The sequence below is a fragment of the Pecten maximus genome, chromosome 3 (assembly GCF_902652985.1).
Source record: "Pecten maximus chromosome 3, xPecMax1.1, whole genome shotgun sequence".
NCBI lineage: Eukaryota > Metazoa > Mollusca > Bivalvia > Pectinida > Pectinidae > Pecten > Pecten maximus.
The window spans coordinates 13,504,328-13,522,236 of NC_047017.1; the positions used below are offsets into that span (position 1 = coordinate 13,504,328).

At 35.9% G+C, this 17,909-nt stretch overlaps 2 protein-coding genes across 3 annotated transcripts; one reads left to right on the forward strand and one right to left on the reverse strand.

The window, feature by feature from the left end:
• Positions 1 to 168: 168 nt before the first annotated feature.
• LOC117323264 (tyrosine-protein kinase SRK3-like) lies at positions 169 to 2,708 on the forward strand. The gene is made up of 3 exons (XM_033878379.1): positions 169 to 510; positions 940 to 1,071; positions 2,482 to 2,708. Exons 1-3 carry the CDS (start codon positions 357 to 359, stop codon positions 2,679 to 2,681), a joined length of 486 nt encoding a protein of 161 aa, XP_033734270.1. The 5' UTR covers positions 169 to 356; the 3' UTR covers positions 2,682 to 2,708.
• A 1,701-nt stretch (positions 2,709 to 4,409) lies between these two features.
• On the reverse strand, positions 4,410 to 16,848 carry LOC117323265. 2 transcript variants are annotated; one of them, XM_033878381.1, is made up of 7 exons: positions 16,480 to 16,848; positions 14,727 to 14,883; positions 14,037 to 14,207; positions 13,583 to 13,698; positions 13,170 to 13,287; positions 12,664 to 12,832; positions 4,410 to 6,489 (listed from the first exon to the last, which is right to left on the reverse strand). In XM_033878381.1, the coding sequence occupies exons 1-6, from the start codon at positions 16,773 to 16,775 to the stop codon at positions 12,746 to 12,748; spliced, it is 945 nt and encodes a 314-aa protein (XP_033734272.1). In that variant the 5' UTR covers positions 16,776 to 16,848; the 3' UTR covers positions 4,410 to 6,489; positions 12,664 to 12,745. The 2 variants fall into 2 exon arrangements, with proteins under 2 accessions (XP_033734272.1, XP_033734271.1); XM_033878380.1 differs by lacking the exons at positions 12,664 to 12,832; positions 13,170 to 13,287; positions 13,583 to 13,698; positions 14,037 to 14,207; positions 14,727 to 14,883 and adding exons at positions 6,996 to 7,113; positions 7,409 to 7,524; positions 7,863 to 8,033; positions 8,615 to 8,771 and having other exon boundaries at positions 4,410 to 6,658.
• Between the last annotated feature and the right edge of the window lie 1,061 nt (positions 16,849 to 17,909).

The following is a 17,909-nucleotide window of genomic DNA, read 5'->3' on the forward strand; positions in this document are numbered from 1 at the left end:
ACTGAGAATTAAAGCATACATCCTTAATCGTTCGTAATTGATTGATGAAAACATCATTTAATTTTGTAATATCCGGCAGTAAATCCAAATTTTGATATCACTTTAAAAACACACGCTAACGTCTTAGAAAAAAGCCATGAAATATTTACCCGAGATATTCTGTAAATTTCAAGTATCAGCTATGCTTGAAAAAAAATTTCACCAAAATCGTCGATGTGACAAAATGGCGTAATAGATCTGGTAATGCTATCTCTTTTCATGGTTTTATTATATCGCATGGTTACCCGATTCTAAAACAACTGCTTCATTCATTATACATATATTATTATATTACTACTACGTAGGTTGCCAGTGGAATGGCATATCTAGAAACGAAGCGTTTCATTCACCGAGATCTGGCTGCAAGGAACATTCTAATCGGTGACGGAAACATTGCTAAAGTTGCTGATTTTGGGTTGGCTAAAATCATCGAAGGGTACGATTACCAAAACCCTCAAATGAACATGATGGGTAAGTGTGAAAACATCAGATCATTTCAGTCAAAATCAACATTTTTCTGAATATAATACACAACGTACTTTTCAATCAACGATCATGAAATTTATTTTAAAATGGAATCCCTCATTTAAAAAAGGGGGATTTAAAGAAAGTTCTTTAATTAGAACAGTTTCCCATTATATCCAACAGATTGAGATCAGTTTCGCAGCTGGTTTCTAGATCCATTTTTTTTCGATGTACACGTAATATAAAATGCAGTGTATGTTGCAACTTTATGAAATGAAATACGGTTTATACTAAAACCAATAATGATTTACTGTGGAAAATGTTATTATTTAATATCTCCTCCTTTAGTGATATTTTGCTTTAGCTTCAGCCATTTTGCGTTACGTCTCTGTTCTATTTCTTTGAATATTAATACATAGTGACATTTCCTCAAAGGTAATATTTTCCCTATAAAGTGGACGGCCCCAGAGGCGGCATTCTTCGGCAAGTTCACGATGAAGTCTGATGTGTGGTCATATGGTATTTTACTGATGGAAATTATCACTTATGGACAGGTGCCTTACGCAGGTAGGTTGATTGTACATAATAATTTAAGTCATTCATGAAACTTCTGTTTTGTTTTCCGGTAGATTGTATTAAGTTTTCAGAAAACATTGTACGGAACCCCGGCAATAGCCACAAACTTAATATGCTTAATATGTGAGGAGGCAGACCGCATCAAGACAGTACCCGATAATTCAAATGAGTTAATTAGAGTCCCATATGGGCCTTCACGGTCACCTGTGATTTAAATATTTCAGTAAATTTAATTGACCCTTTTTGGCCCAACCTATCGGTCTAAGGGGTCAGTCAATGTGCCTACCATTAAGCTGTCATCCCAATGCTGATAATGTTGAAAAGTTAGAATGAATTCCAATAGAAATCAAACAAATGATATGATTTCCCTAAATAAACTATAGTAAAGTTCATCCCCTCCCCAGGGGCAAACGTGTGACCCAAGGGTAATGAAATTCATAATTTTGGTAAAGCACCTTAAGACCCTTCCATCTATGAAGAGTATTTGATTCCATCATATTTGAGAGTAGAGAAGGAGATTTTTGAAATTTCAGTCACTTTGACCATTTTTGGCCCCGCCCATCAGTCCCTGGGGGTCAATCAGAACCAACATGTGTATACCATCAAACTGTCATCACATGCTGATAATGTTAACCAATTTAGAATGAATTCCAATACAAATCCAACAAATCATAGTCAAAAATGTGATTTCCCTATATAAACTATAGTTAAGTTTGCCCCCAGGGGCAAACGCGAGACCCAAGGGTCATGAAATTCACAATTTTGATAAAGCCCCTTAAGACCCTTCCTACTATGAAGAGTATATAATTCACAAATTTGATAAAGCCCCTTAAGACCCTTTCTACTATGAAGAGTATATAATTCACAATTTTAGCTGACCTTTACCCATATAAGCTCCCTTCCAAATTTCATTGAATTTGGTTCAGTGGTTTTGAAGAAGAAGCTGAAAATGTAAATTGTTTGCGGACGCACGACGACAACGCACGATGACGGACAAAAGGCGATAAGAATATGTTACTTGAGACTTCATTCGTCTCAGGTGACCTAAAAATGTTGTCAGACGGTTTTTCATTATTGTTCTGTTGTAATTTTGATGTCAATACAAACGTTATGCAGTGCAGTGTCTATCTCAACAGCTGGTTACTTTTTCCTTAATTGGAAAAATACTGATTGCATATTAAACAATGCAAAACATCGTTAATGTTCAAAGGTGTCTCATTTCTTTGATAAGATTCATCCTCGAGTTCAGATGCCTCTTATAAATTGTCTATTACAGTAGTTTAAATGTTGTAGAGTTAAATGCACATGGTAATATTTTATGAGGAGTAAACGGTTCGACGATCGTATTCTGCCACATCTTGTTGGTAGCCGGTAATTAATCCATTTGATTTTTAATCCAAGGTATACGGAGTGACCAGATCCTGAAGAAGATCCAGAAGGGATACAGAATGCCAATTCCGAGGAACTGTCCCCAACCTGTATATAATATCATGATGCGTTCGTGGGACGCAAAACCTGGAAAGAGACCTACTTTTGACTATCTATACCACTTTTTTGATGCATATTATTATAATCTGAAAAAGGACAACTTTCCAATTTAAGTTGAGGTATACGAGTGTTGTCAACTACCCAATCGCGGATTTGTTTTTACAGGAAAATGCAGAATTGCATATTCTGATTTGCGGATTCGAGTCATTGTGGAAGGAATAAATAGACTTAGTTATTGTATTAAACGGAACTTTGTGCAAAAGCAGTAACACAATACATGTCTCCCCAATCACTCGGTGCTTATAAAGCACGTTTCCAACGAGAGATGAGTATTTCATACTTTACCAATGACTTAAGACTCGAACAGGGTACTGTCTCCCTTCGTCGCGAGGGAAAATATACAGACTGAGAATGCAACAAAATGAAGTAAACCGAAAGAATATAACCCATAAACAAGCAAGTTTTTAAGTTTTCTCAAACACTTGGAAACAAACATGTTTGTGTTATAAATCCTTCTCTAGTGAAACTCATCACTTGCACACTTAAACATGGTCGCCGCCATCTTGGAAGATAAATAGAAGATCTTCCAGAAGCAGAAGAGCTACAAATCAAGTGACCGGAAGATATATTCTAGAAGGAGAATAGTGCAAATCGAGTGGGGCTCGTGAATACACTCTCGGCTCTCTGCCAATATAGCAATAGACCGTACTCACGTTCAGTGATGGTTTTAGAAAAAGACAAATATATGTATCTGTTTCAGTTTTTATTTTATTCATTGCATCGTACGATGGCCGACAAGAACCAGGCAAAATGAAATGAAAAAACTGTAACACTTTTTTCATGGTACAGTTTTTCACATCTTTTTGTACCATTGTACGGTACAGAAAGATGTGAAAGCAGAGTTGAAATGAGTCAGTCGCTTTCGTATCTTTTTGTACCAAAAAGCGGCCGAAAACAGCCACGGTACAGAAACATATGAAACGGCCCGACATAAAGGTTAACGAGTTTGACAAATGACTCCCAGATAAAGTTCTCATCACATAGCCTGTCATTTAATATCCCGGAATGTCTGGCTACTGGATGATCCAATCGTCATGTATACTGATGTGGGGCCTGCAGAATGGTCAGTTGTCTATTTTAACTTTTAAAATGACTTTTCATTTTTAAAATAACGTCTTTTATAATTTTTCCAGTGACGAATTATCTGTACTTACATTGTCAATGTATCCAATCTGCCTCAACTTCTCGAGTTCAAGAAACTATAAACACCGATGGGGTCCGTTTTGGGGAAATGGGACCATCGATTTTATTACGCTTTTAGCAGTGAAATATCGAAAATTAATCAATCTATCAAATTTATATTTTTCACCAGTGACAAAATTTACTTTTTCTGATTTGAATAATCAAAACCCTGCATACTAACGACAATGGAAAAAGTTAAAAGCTGATCCGGTATATCTTGCTATGAAAATGTAACAAACATGATATCTAACAGCATCTTCAATACGTGGGGCAGTTGCTAGATACTGACGGTAGGTCGGTGGTTTTTCTCCGGGTACTCCGGCTTTCCTCAACCTTCAAACCTGGCACGTCCTTAACTGACCCTGGCTGTTAATAGGACGTTAAACAAAAATAAACCAAACCAAAAGCATCTTCAATAATACCAAATGTATTTCACTCGTGTGGCTAATATTTTGATGTTTTTACGAGTGCGTAAATATCGAAATATTATCCCGACTCGTAAAATATAGTTGGTTTTACTGTTAGATATCCTCTATGTATACATCGAGGAATATAATAATATATATTGTAAAGACCATTACAGAAATGCTATAATGCTGTTTCAATCGTTCAATTGTTTATCTCTAAAATGGAAATGACGACATTATACAGGTTTAATTTGATAATTTTTAGCCCCAAGGTACACCCCAAAACTAACACTATAGTTTCGACTCGACTATTGTGTCCTCAAAAGTGATTTACACACTTTGCGGCTTGTTGTGACGGTGTTATCAAACCTTTGCTATGCCGGGTCAGCCCTGGTCATGATGTTGGATAACGACATTCCGATGTTCTGATGGTACAGTTTTTTCACATCTTTTTGTACCACAGATGGTACAAAAAGATTTGAAAAAACTGTAACGTTTTTTTCTTGGTACACTTTTTTCATATCTTTTTGTATCAAAAATGGTACAAAAAGAAATGAAAAAAGTGTAACGCGGTACAAAACCTTTCACATCATTTTGCCGGCTGATACCGGCTATTGGTACATAAACATGTGAATGTAAGCTGTGTTTTTTCCTAAGTAGTTTATAATCTTTCTGTAACACATGTAGTACAAAATGATTTGAATTTTTACTTGTTTTAGGTACCATGGTACACTTTTATATGGTACAAAAAGATATAAAAAAAAAACTGTACCATTGAAAAAAGTGTTACAGTTTTTTCATTTCATTTTGCCAGGCTCTTGTCGGCCATCGTAGCATCGTAATAACAAGTCATTGTGAATGTACAGCGGCTACACAGGTAGTTTAGGTATCAGTATGCGTGTATACCTCTGTGTGCCTTGACGCTTTTCAGAAAAAAAACCGCCAGATGTTTTGTTGTCCTTTTATCGCTTAGGAAATAAATTGGTCTCAAACAGTTGTTAACAAGGCCCTCGTTTATCGCCGACAGGTTTAAACCTTGATGACAAACATGGTATGATAATGCGGTAAAATCGCATACTTGCTAACCTTTCATATTCGGTGGGAGACTCCCTAGATTAGACCCTCAATTTAGACATTATTATCAATAAAATTTCTTTATTTTTGTTGTTTTTTAAGTCAAATTTGTCCACAAAAAGGGCAAATTAAAATATTTAGTTTTAGGGTATCATTTTGTCAAATGGATATTCTATTCTTTGGCTTGTGAAACATCATCAGTAAATCTTCCATTCCCATACTGTTCTTAAAACGAAGAACTAAAACTAATGTAGTTTCAAGATATAGTTTTATGAATAAAGGATGTTGTTCTTTGAAAGGGACATTTGAACAGGCCCAATCTCCAATGACTATATATAATATAAACATTAATTATATCTAAGCGATCTAGTTACCGTGTGACATTTCAGGATATCCTGACGTGCTTATGTTTACCCAAGGAAACCCTGTTACTTGTGTGGTATAGACTGGGGACTTCACTTCTTGTAAATATTACATTTAAACATATAAATGGGAACAATATTTGCTTGCAAGGAGAAAGTCGTTTCTTCTTTAAATATTGTTAAAATTGTCGCTTAAAATGTCATTTATGATCACAAATTGTAGGTCAGAGAAGAAATGACCTAGATTGGCCATTCCTTCTTAATAAATCATGTAGTTGATATACATAAAATTACAAAAAATATTTAAAAGTCGTTTTTGTATATCAAAATAAAAAAATTAAAAAAATGTCTTAACATAAACATCTTGACAGATTGAGACAACAAACTATATCACACAACGTTGTCACAGAGAAGTATCCTCCCTAACAACCAAGACCATATCATACAATGTATTCATACAGAAGCTTCTTCCTTACCAACACACATTCGAAGTACTGTTGTGTATCGAGATATGTCTAGATACGTTCTAATATTTCTCATTTTATTTATGTTTTTGAAACTTTTTCATTCAGTTTCATAACATCGTTTTTCTATGGCTCTGTTTACAAGACAGAGTTGTTCAACAAATCAAATTTCTATTGATATAATTTACGTAGGACGCAAAATGTCATGGGCAGTAAGAGAAGCGGCACTTATGCATCTATCTTTTCTATAAAAGGAATGGAAACGGAATCCGATGGGAAAATACGTACCAAGTAATGTCCTACCTCACTAACGGCCATAACATCAATATTCTATCTACAAACTAAAACGTCTGTCATATTACGTTTGAACACCATATACCGATATCTTGGAATATCTCGGAATATTTAAGTCATTGGTCGACAACATGTCTTGAAAAACATATTAGAATGAAATTTATGCCCAGTATGAGTCCTCAATAGCCGGTGACAATTTAAACGCCTTCCTCAAAACCATGGCGGCTTTCTCACATTCTCCCATTGCCTGAATAAAAAATAAATATATGCCATTGTTTTCTCAAATCTATATCATAAATATATTAAAGATAAATAACATATTTTGATCACATTTAAACTGCAATACATTCGGCATTACCCAAACAACATTGAACCCATAGTTCAAGTGTCAACCATCTTCTGATTTGCTGCATGATGCTATAGCTGAACATGCTGTGCAGACAAGAGACTGCGTTATACAAGAATTTTCCTTTTTCTTCGCGATTAATTTAATACCAGAACAGTGGAAATTCTTGAATATAGAGGGAAAGACACCATAGCGAAAACTTTTCACTTTCAATAATTGATAAAAGGTCATTACATACCTCTAACTCCTCCGCTTCCTTTATCAAGGCTAGAGCTTTTTCGTCTTTGTGGCCAATGTTGTCCTCGCTGACTTTTTTATACATTATATCTGTTCGTAGAATGTATTTCTTATTATCTCTGCAAAACAGTAGTAAAGAGGTATGTAACTACAGCTAATCACACAGAAACGATAGAATACATAACTGGAAATCATGTCCTTGCTACAAAAATACTGTCAAGGTCTAAAGACCTCTATTTGTTTCTTTTCAATTTTGAGTTATGATATGCTAGCATTTCGTAAAGTTAAGACACACTGACGCCTGCAAAAAGTTACATACTTAAATATGAAAAATATTCATCAATGAATTCCAGACAAAATTTTATATTTCTCGACATGAAAGTCCGGTGTTGGGAATAAACGAGGAAAACTTGCCCGAGTTTTTGGCCCTCGTGAAGACGATGATGGTTAAAAATGATGGCCATTCCAGCCTCTGGTTGTATCTTGCACAGTATGTTCTCCTCCTCCGCACAGTACTTCCCTGTTTCATCCTGAAAAACAAAATACCATTCAAATTAACACACTATTACAGTAAGTTGTTTGAAATCAGGGGTATAATGTATGGGGGTGAGGGGTTGGAATCCCCTGTCCCATTTTAAAATCTGCTCTATACAGCGTAACTATAAACTTTATTAATTTTGCAATGGAGGAGAAGCAAGTACAAGTAACATCAACTAATAATTCTTGTTGGTCCGGAGAAAGTGTATCAGGAGAACTAGAACAAACAAACATTTCTCTTCAAACTGCGGATTCATCTTGCCGCGGAAACTTTAACTAGCAATGCCGGTAAAATAATCCTCAGTTTGTATCAAACGTATATTTCACTAACCATGTGCAGTGTCTGACTCTCGTCTACGAAGTTGGTGCTGCCTCCTGTGAAATCTCCGTTGAGGTAAACCATCAAAGTCTTCATCGATCGGTGTTTGGAATCTTCCTCAAAGAACCCGTCAAAGTGTGGGGCGAAGTGGCCACCGGGGTGATACCGGCACAGGCGGAATAACTGGATAATTGATTCCGGGGTAAAAAAGGGTATACATTACAGTAACGTAATATGTTAACACTTATCGAAATCATAATGTCGCAAAATATTGACTTTAATAACAAAATAACGCCATAATATCGGGTTTAAAAAATAATGCACAAATCCTGGATAGTGCACGTTCTTGACCCGTTTCCATACCCGTTTAATTGTCATTTCATATTTACATGTGATTGTAAAGGAATCTAGATTGTTTTATAGGTCCGAAGTGTTTATAATATCATCTACACAGTACACATATATGTACTATGAAGTAACAACTACATTCCTGAAAACTCGCTTTACAGACTTAATTCAACAATCTGAAACACTTTCCTGAAAACTCGCTTTACATACTTAAAACATTTACCTGAAAACTCGCTTTACAGACTTAAAACATTTACCTGAAAACTCGCTTTACATACTTAAAACATTTACCTAAAAACTCGCTTTACATACTTAAAACATTTACCTGAAAACTCGCTTTACATACTTAAAACATTTACCTGAAAACTCGCTTTACAGACTTAAAACATTTACCTGAAAACTCGCTTTGTACGTACCTTGTTGAGCCCAACTGGGACCCATTTACCTTCGACCACACACGGTATACCATGTATATGATGAGAGTGTGGGTCGCTAGAGATGTCTAATTCCTCCAGATAGCCCTGTATCCGGGTCCACAGCAGGTCAGCTAAGGACTGGCTGTCTATACTGATCCTGTTTAAAACAAATGTCACTTTCAAACGCATTTGTGATAGAAAAGTTGTGCAAAGGATGTTTTATTTTAACTGATAATAAACTGATGCAATATAATCAGACATATTTTTCACCACATTTATATACAGTTACGATAAAAAAACAAGAGATCCCAGAGGGATCTTGGCGCCCACCATTGCATGATCTTTATAGGTTCCATGTCAGATTGATCTTTTCTCTACTTTTTCCTTCATTTTACTAATCTGTGCAAATTGAGACATCCCTCCAGTACTTTTCAAACAAGGGAATCCTAGCTATATAAGAAATTTGAGATTTAGTGATAATGGCTGTTTGTTTGTTAGGTTGTTTTCAGGACAGACTGGTCCCAAAATGCAATACGAAGGACCAAGGGGAACCTACATATGAAATTTAAGAAAGATCCCTTCAGTACTTTCTGAGAAATAGCAATAACAAACTTCAATTGTCAAAATCCAAGATGGCTGCCTGTCGGCCATGTTGTTTTCAGATAGGTCTCAAAAAGCAATATGCATAACTAGGCACCAAGGGGAACCTACATATGAAATTTCAGAAAGATCCCTTCAGTACTTTCTCAGAAATAGCGATAACAAACTTCAATTGTCAAAATCCAACATGGCTGCCTGTCGGCCATGTTGTTTTCTGATTGGTCTCAAAACGCAATATGCATAACAAGGCTCCTAGGGGAACCTACATATGAAATTTGAGAAAGATCCCTACAGTACTTTCTCAGAAATAGCGATAACAAACTTCAATTGTCAAAATCCAACATGGCTGCCTGTCGGCCATGTTGTTTTACGATTGATCTCAAAATGCAATATGCATAACTAGGCACCAAGGGGAACCTACATATGAAATTTGAGAAAGATCCCTTCAGTACTTTCTCAGAAATAGCGATAACAAACTTCAATTGTCAAAATCCAAGATGGCTGCCTGTCGGCCATGTTGTTTTCCGATTAGTCTCAAAAAGCAATATGCATAACTAGGCACCAAGGGGAACCTACATATGAAATTTCAGAAAGATCCCTTCAGTACTTTCTCAGAAATAGCGATAACAAACTTCAATTGTCAAAATCCAAGATGGCTGCCTGTCGGCCATGTTGTTTTCAGATAGGTCTCAAAAAGCAATATGCATAACTAGGCACCAAGGGGAACCTACAAATGAAATTTCAGAAAGATCCCTTCAGTACTTTCTCAGAAATAGCGATAACAAACTTCAAATGTCAAAATCCAAGATGGCTGCCTGTCGGCCATGTTGTTTTCCGATTGGTCTCAAAATGCAATATGCATAACAAGGCACCAAGGGGAACCTACATATGAAATTGCAGAAAGATCCATTCAGTACTTTCTCAGAAATAGTGATAACAAACTTCAATTGTCAAAATCCAAGATGGCTGCCTGTCGGCCATGTTGTTTTCCGATTGGTCTCAAAATGCAATATGCATAACTAGGCACCAAGGGGAACCTATATATGAAATTTCAGAAAGATCCCTTCAGTACTTTCTCAGAAATAGCGATAACAAACTTCAATTGTCAAAATCCAAGATGGCTGCCTGTCGGCCATGTTGTTTTCCGATTGGTCTCAAAATGCAATATGCATAACTAGGCACCAAGGGGAACCTATATATGAAATTTGAGAAAGATCCCTTCAGTACTTTCTCAGAAATAGCGATAACAAACTTCAAATGTCAAAATCCAAGATGGCTGCCTGTCGGCCATGTTGTTTTCCGATTGGTCTCAAAATGCAATATACATAACTAGGCACCAAGGGGAACCTACATATGAAATTGCAGAAAGATCCCTTCAGTACTTTCTCAGAAATAGTGATAACAAACTTCAATTGTCAAAATCCAAGATGGCTGCCTGTCGGCCATGTTGTTTTCCGATTAGTCTCAAAACACAATATGCATAACTAGGCACCAAGGGGAACCTACATATGAAATTTCAGAAAGATCCCTTCAGTACTTTCTCAGAAATAGCGATAACAAACTTCAATTGTCAAAATCCAAGATGGCTGCCTGTCGGCCATGTTGTTTTCCGATTGGTCTCAAAACACAATATGCATAACTAGGCACCAAGGGGAACCTACATATGAAATTTCAGAAAGATCCCTTCAGTACTTTCTCAGAAATAGCGATAACAAACTTCAATTGTCAAAATCCAAGATGGCTGCCTGTCGGCCATGTTGTTTTCCGATTGGTCTCAAAATGCAATATGCATAACTAGACACCAAGGGGAACCTTCATATGAAATTGGAGAAAGATCCCTTCAGTACTTTTTGAGGATTAGCGATAACAAGAATTGTTTACGGACGGAGGGACGGACGGACGGACGGACCACGGACCACGGACGCAGGGCGATTTGAATAGCCCACCATCTGATGATGGTGGGCTAATAAAGGTCTAAGGCGTTTCATATGTCACCAAATGCTTCAGTGATTTCACCATGATATCTATATATATCTATACATCGCCTTCATGGAATTACAAGCAATACAGCGTCGTAAACCGTAGTTTCCTCATTAAAAATGGAGTAGATTGTCCGCGGCAGGAACGTTGTACACAAGCTTAATGATTATGTGTTCCATGTTGTTAAGCGAACTTTGTTTTGTCCAATAGTCCTATTATGATACAGCTTACATCGATGAAGTACTATAAGATTATGTTCTCTTTTTATTTAAAAACAAGAAATATCTTTAAAAAAGATAAAAGGCATAGTTTTAATGGTGGTGGTTATAATGTAAAACTGATGGTGAAATAAATTAACGAACTAAAGCGTTTTAGCACGAATAACAAAATTATATCAGTTTGAATAATTTTTGGTAATAATAAGACTGCATTTGAATATGATTTTATTAATGTGTCATTTAAAAAGATAATCTACTTATGTTGTATTTAGCTTGCATTCAATCTTATCATTGTTTCGTTTTTAACTGCATATCTAATGTAAACTTTATTTTATTCATTCATTGGTAACACATGAAAAGTAGACACAATCAGAAAAAAATACAGCATGAAATGGATTCAGAAACAAGTTTTTTAAAACTTATATTAATCCGTCTCCGTTAATGACTCATCAATTTAGCATGGTAACAAAGTGGGAGAATGAATATGAATATTGAAATAACTCTATATTGGAAAGAGACAGGTAGTGGGAAATGATAAGATGAGAAGGGAAAGAGAAAGAGGGAGACTGCCGATACCATTGTTCATTTAAAAAGAACTGCATGCTGATACAACTGTGAAAACGATAAATACAGAGTTGAAACGTGGAATTAATCGAATCTCTTGGAGCTGATAATGAATTGTTGCACACATTTAAAAATCAAGGAATTTTCGTCAAAAGTTAAGTTGTTGCTGCCAAAAAGTAATATTTCTGTCGAAATAGGATGATTTAGGGCAAAGAGGGAACGATTTCGAAGGTCGGAAAAAAGTCTACAATGTAATAAAAAATGTTCGTTAGTTTCATCAACTTGACAGTAGGAGCAAAGTGGACTATTTACCAGATTCCTACGAAACAAATAATATTTTAGTGAACTGCACTCCATCCTCAATCTTGCATGGTGAATCTGACCCAATCTACTGCCGATAAGAAAATATGGTGGGACTTTAAGATTTTGTGCGTTTAGATGATATTTTAGTTTTGTTATTGAGGGACTGGTTTTTATTCCATCAGGAAGTGCATTCCAAAGACTAATTACAGATGGCAGAAAGGATTTCATGAAAAGGCTTGTGCGACCGGAAGGTGGACGGAAATTATTACCTAATCTAGTGTTATGATCATGAATATTATTATTTCGATGAGGAAGTAATTCTTGAAGATACTGGGGAAGGAAACCATGAACTATTTTATGAAAGTGGATATTACGTTTGAACACCATATACCGATATCTTGGAATATCTCGGAATATTTAAGTCATTGGTCGACAACATGTCTTGAAAAACATATTAGAATGAAATTTATGCCCAGTATGAGTCCTCAATAGCCGGTGACAATTTAAACGCCTTCCTCAAAACCATGGCGGCTTTCTCACATTCTCCCATTGCCTGAATAAAAAATAAATATATGCCATTGTTTTCTCAAATCTATTTCATAAATATATTAAAGATAAATAACATATTTTGATCACATTTAAACTGCAATACACTCGGCATTACCCAAACAACATTGAACCCATAGTTCAAGTGTCAACCATCTTCTGATTTGCTGCATGATACTATAGCTGAACATGCTGTGCAGACAAGAGACTGCGTTATACAAGAATTTTCCTTTTTCTTCGCGATGAATTTAATACCAGAACAGTGGAAATTCTTGAATATAGAGGGAAAGACACCATAGCGAAAACTTTTCACTTTCAATAATTGATAAAAGGTCATTACATACCTCTAACTCCTCCGCTTCCTTTATCAAGGCTAGAGCTTTTTCGTCTGTGTGGCCAATGTTGTCCTCGCTGACTTTTTTATACATTATATCTGTTCGTAGAATGTATTTCTTATTATCTCTGCAAAACAGTAGTAAAGAGGTATGTTACCATAGCCAATCACACAGAAACGATAGAATACATAACTGGAAATCATGTCCTTGCTACAAAAATACTGTCAAGGTCTAAAGACCTCTATTTGTTTCTTTTCAATTTTGAGTTATGATATGCTAGCATTACGTAAAGTTAAGACACCCTGACGCCTGCAAAAAGTTACATACTTAAATATGAAAAATATTCATCAATGAATTCCAGACAAAAATTTATATTTCTCGACATGAAAGTCCGGTGTTGGGAATAAACGAGGAAAACTTACCCGAGTTTTTGGCCCTCGTGAAGACGATGATGGTTAAAAATGATGGCCATTCCAGCCTCTGGTTGTATCTTGCACAGTATGTTCTCCTCCTCTGCACAGTACTTCCCTGTTTCATCCTGAAAAACAAAATACCATTCAAATTAACACACTATTACAATAATTTGTTTGAAATCAGGGGTATTATGTATGGGGGTGACGGATTGGAATCCCCTGTCCCATTTTAAAATCTGCTCTATACAGTGTAACTATAAACTTTATTAATTTTGCAATGGAGGAGAAGCAAGTACAAGTAACATCAACTAATAATTCTTGTTGGTCCGGAGAAAGTGTATCAGGAGAACTAGAACAAACAAAAATGTCTCTTCAAACTGCGGATTCATCTTGCCGCGGAAACTTTAACTAGCAATGCCGGTAAAATAATCCTCAGTTTGTATCAAACGTATATTTCACTAACCATGTGCAGTGTCTGACTCTCGTCTACGAAGTTGGTGCTGCCTCCTGTGAAATCTCCGTTGAGGTAAACCATCAAAGTCTTCATCGATCGGTGTTTAGAGTCTTCCTCAAAGAACCCGTCAAAGTGGGGGGCGAAGTGGCCACCGGGGTGATACCGGCACAGGCGGAATAACTGGATAATTGATTCCGGGGTAAAAAAGGGTATACATTACAGTAACGTAATATGTTAACACTTATCGAAATCATAATGTAGCAAAATATTGACTTTAATAACAAAATAACGCCATATAATATCGGGTTTAAAAAATAATGCACAAATCCTGGATACTGCACGTTCTTGACCCGTTTCCATACCCGTTTTATTGTCATTTCATATTTACATGTGATTGTAAAGGAATCTAGATTGTTTTATAGGGCCGAAGTGTATATAATATCATCTAAACAGTACACATATATGTATGTACTATGAAGTAACAACTACATTCCTGAAAACTCGCTTTACAGACTTAATTCAACAATCTGAAACACTTTCCTGAAAATTCGCTTTACATACTTAAAACATTTACCTGAAAACTCGCTTTACATACTTAAAACATTTACCTAAAAACTCGCTTTACATACTTAAAACATTTACCTGAAAACTCGCTTTACAGACTTAAAACATTTACCTGAAAACTCGCTTTGTACGTACCTTGTTGAGCCCAACTGGGACCCATTTACCTTCGACCACACACGGTATACCATGTATATGATGAGAGTGTGGGTCGCTAGAGATTTCTAATTCCTCCAGATAGCCCTGTATCCGGGTCCACAGCAGGTCCGCTAGGGACTGGCTGTCTATACTGATCCTGTTTAAAAAAATGTCACTTTCAAACGCATTTGTGATAGAAAAGTTGTGCAAAGGATGTTTTATTTTAACTGATAATAAACTGATGCAATATAATCAGACATATTTTTCACCACATTTATATACAGTTACGATAAAAAAATAAAGGTCTAAGGCGTTTCATATGTCACCAAATGCTTCAGTGATTTCACCATGATATATATCTATACATCGCCTTCATGGAATTACAAGCAATACAGCGTCGTAAACCGTAGTTTCCTCATTAAAAATGGAGTAGATTGTCCGCGGCAGGAACGTTGTACACAAGCTTGATGATTATGTGTTCCATGTTGTTAAGCGAACTTTGTTTTGTCCAATAGTCCTATTATGATACAGCTTACATCGATGAAGTACTATAAGATTCTGTTCTCTTTTTATTTTAAAACAAGAAATATATTTTAAAAAGATAAACGGCATAGTTTTAATGGTGGTGGTTATAATGTAAAACTGATGGTGAAATAAATTAACGAACTAAAGCGTTTTAGCACGAATAACAAAATTATATCAGTTTGAATAATTTTTGGTAATAATAAGACTGCATTTGAATATGATTTTATTAATGTGTCATTTAAAAAGATAATCTACTTATGTTGTATTTAGCTTGCATTCAATCTTATCTTTGTTTCGTTTTTAACTGCATATCTGCATTTTGCATTTACCGCTACATTGACCAATCACATACTTCATCTCGACCAGTAACGCCACCTATCACGTCATATCCGGGACCAAAAGAAAATTATACGGCTATGCCGAAAAAAACAACTGTGGTTCACAAACTGAAAATCCCCTGATGTAGCTAAAATATATGGCGCGCAGAAACATCTATTTACAGTTCCTTTAACATGCCACATCAAATCAATATACTGTATACACACGACGAAACACGAAATCAATCAGGCAAATTCGTAAAGCTAATAATGATTTTCCAATTTGGCAAGCTTATTTATTTGTTTTTGTTGTTTTACTACCTTATAAAAATGACAAATAACAGTTTATAATCTGGGCACAAATAGTTCCACGGAGATACTTTGGTTTGTTTGTTTTTGTTTAACGTCCTATTAACAGCCATGGTCATTTAAGGACGTGCCAGGTTTTGGAGGTGGAGGAAAGCCGGAGTACCCGCATCTTCGCTAGCCAAGGCTTCCTTGGCTAGCGAAGATGGAGTACCCGGAGAAAAACCACCGGCCTACGGTCAGTACCTGGCAACTGCCCCACGTAGGTTTCGAACTCGCAACCCAGAGGTGGAGGGCTAGTGTTAAAGTGTCGGGACACATTAACCACTCGCCCCCCCCCCCCCCCCCCCCCCGGAGATACGGAGGAACATGGCCTAGTTTATACTTGGTAATTACTTAGAGTAAAATAATTAAGCTACATGGGGATATTTTCAAACGTTTTGATAAATTATCTTCAATACAAATACATTGTAAACATTAATACAAAATGGTCACCATGATAACAAAATATGGAAACTTCACCACAGAGGTCAGGAATCACACATTGGAAATTATATTTTAATATGTAAAACTAACAATGCTGGATTCTCGGATGTTTTCCTTACCTCTGGGCACTTCTGTAGTTATCTTGGGCTCCCCGTATTGCTCCAAATCCTATTTTCTCTCCTTCGTTAATAATATATGTACATTCGGACTCTGTCAGAAGTTTATATAACAGAAAACCTTCGTTTCCGAAGTCCAGGATTTCGATACGTTGTACCCCCTCTTGTGAGTGACCAGTGTCACAATCAATATCTATTTTGTGACTATGTAATGTGTTGCTACTGATTCTACCGTCTTCCGTACCTGCCTCAACACCGGGTATATATTCTGCCGACATGTTGTTACATCTTAAAGCCATCAGGCTAGCTTCGATTATCAATATTACTTGTCATTGTGCAACCATACCGAATCAACCACGTAAGTTTAATTTGTTTATGTTCCGGTTGTAAAGCAAGCGGTGCGAACCCAATTTATTACCCTGATAATTTCACACCCGCCTTATCTACCAGCGATTTCTTGCTTCATTGATTATTTTCACTGCAGTAAAAACAAAATTAACATTTTATAGACATATTAAGTGTATTTTGTTTTAATTAGATGATTCAGGAGATTCTGTATATTCAAACACAACTGCTGACAATCGTACAACTGACTATCTAATAGTACAGTTCTATCCCAACTATGCTTTAAACTTTCTTTTATTTCATTTCAAGCATAATGCTACATTGTACAATATGACACTGGGATATAGGAACAAGTGTCACAGACTATCTAGGATAATGATAACTATGGCAGGTCAAAGTGAAAAAGGTCCCCCTATATGGATCAATAAATCGATTTATGAATATCAATTAATACCTATTCTTAGAAAGCAATAAATCGAATTATGAATATATATCAATAATTCCAGTTTTGGAGATTCAGTCTTGTAATGTCAATTTGCTTGATTTCCATAATGTGTTTCTCTCAATGCATCACAATGACATTTTCATAAAAGATAGTTGTTTTCTGAAGCAGACTATAGCTTTACATTGTACCTGTAATTATCTCCTATTGTTCTACCTTTCACACCCATAGTTTCACATACCTAAAATCAGAGACGTATACATCACAACTTAATTGATACATGTATACCTTAAATTTCTGAATGGCTAGTGAGAAGACACCGAATTTTGTCGTAATAATCAATTAATTTAATAGTCATAATCAATAAAAATTAGGATATAGTTAGTCTAGTGCAGATGATACTGGTTTAATCCTGAATGGATAAAAAGGGCGCTTGAAAATCTCTAGACCTTTTAGACCAATATGCAAGATACTCCGGATTAAAACCATATATTGAAAAAAAAAACACAAAAAAACAAAAACAAAAAACAAACAAACAAACAAAGTGCATTTGGAAAGGAGATAAGAAAAATAGTGATGACAGAATTTGTACTGATAGAAATCTATACTGGTCTAAAGAACCTGTCACTTTCTTAGGAATAATATT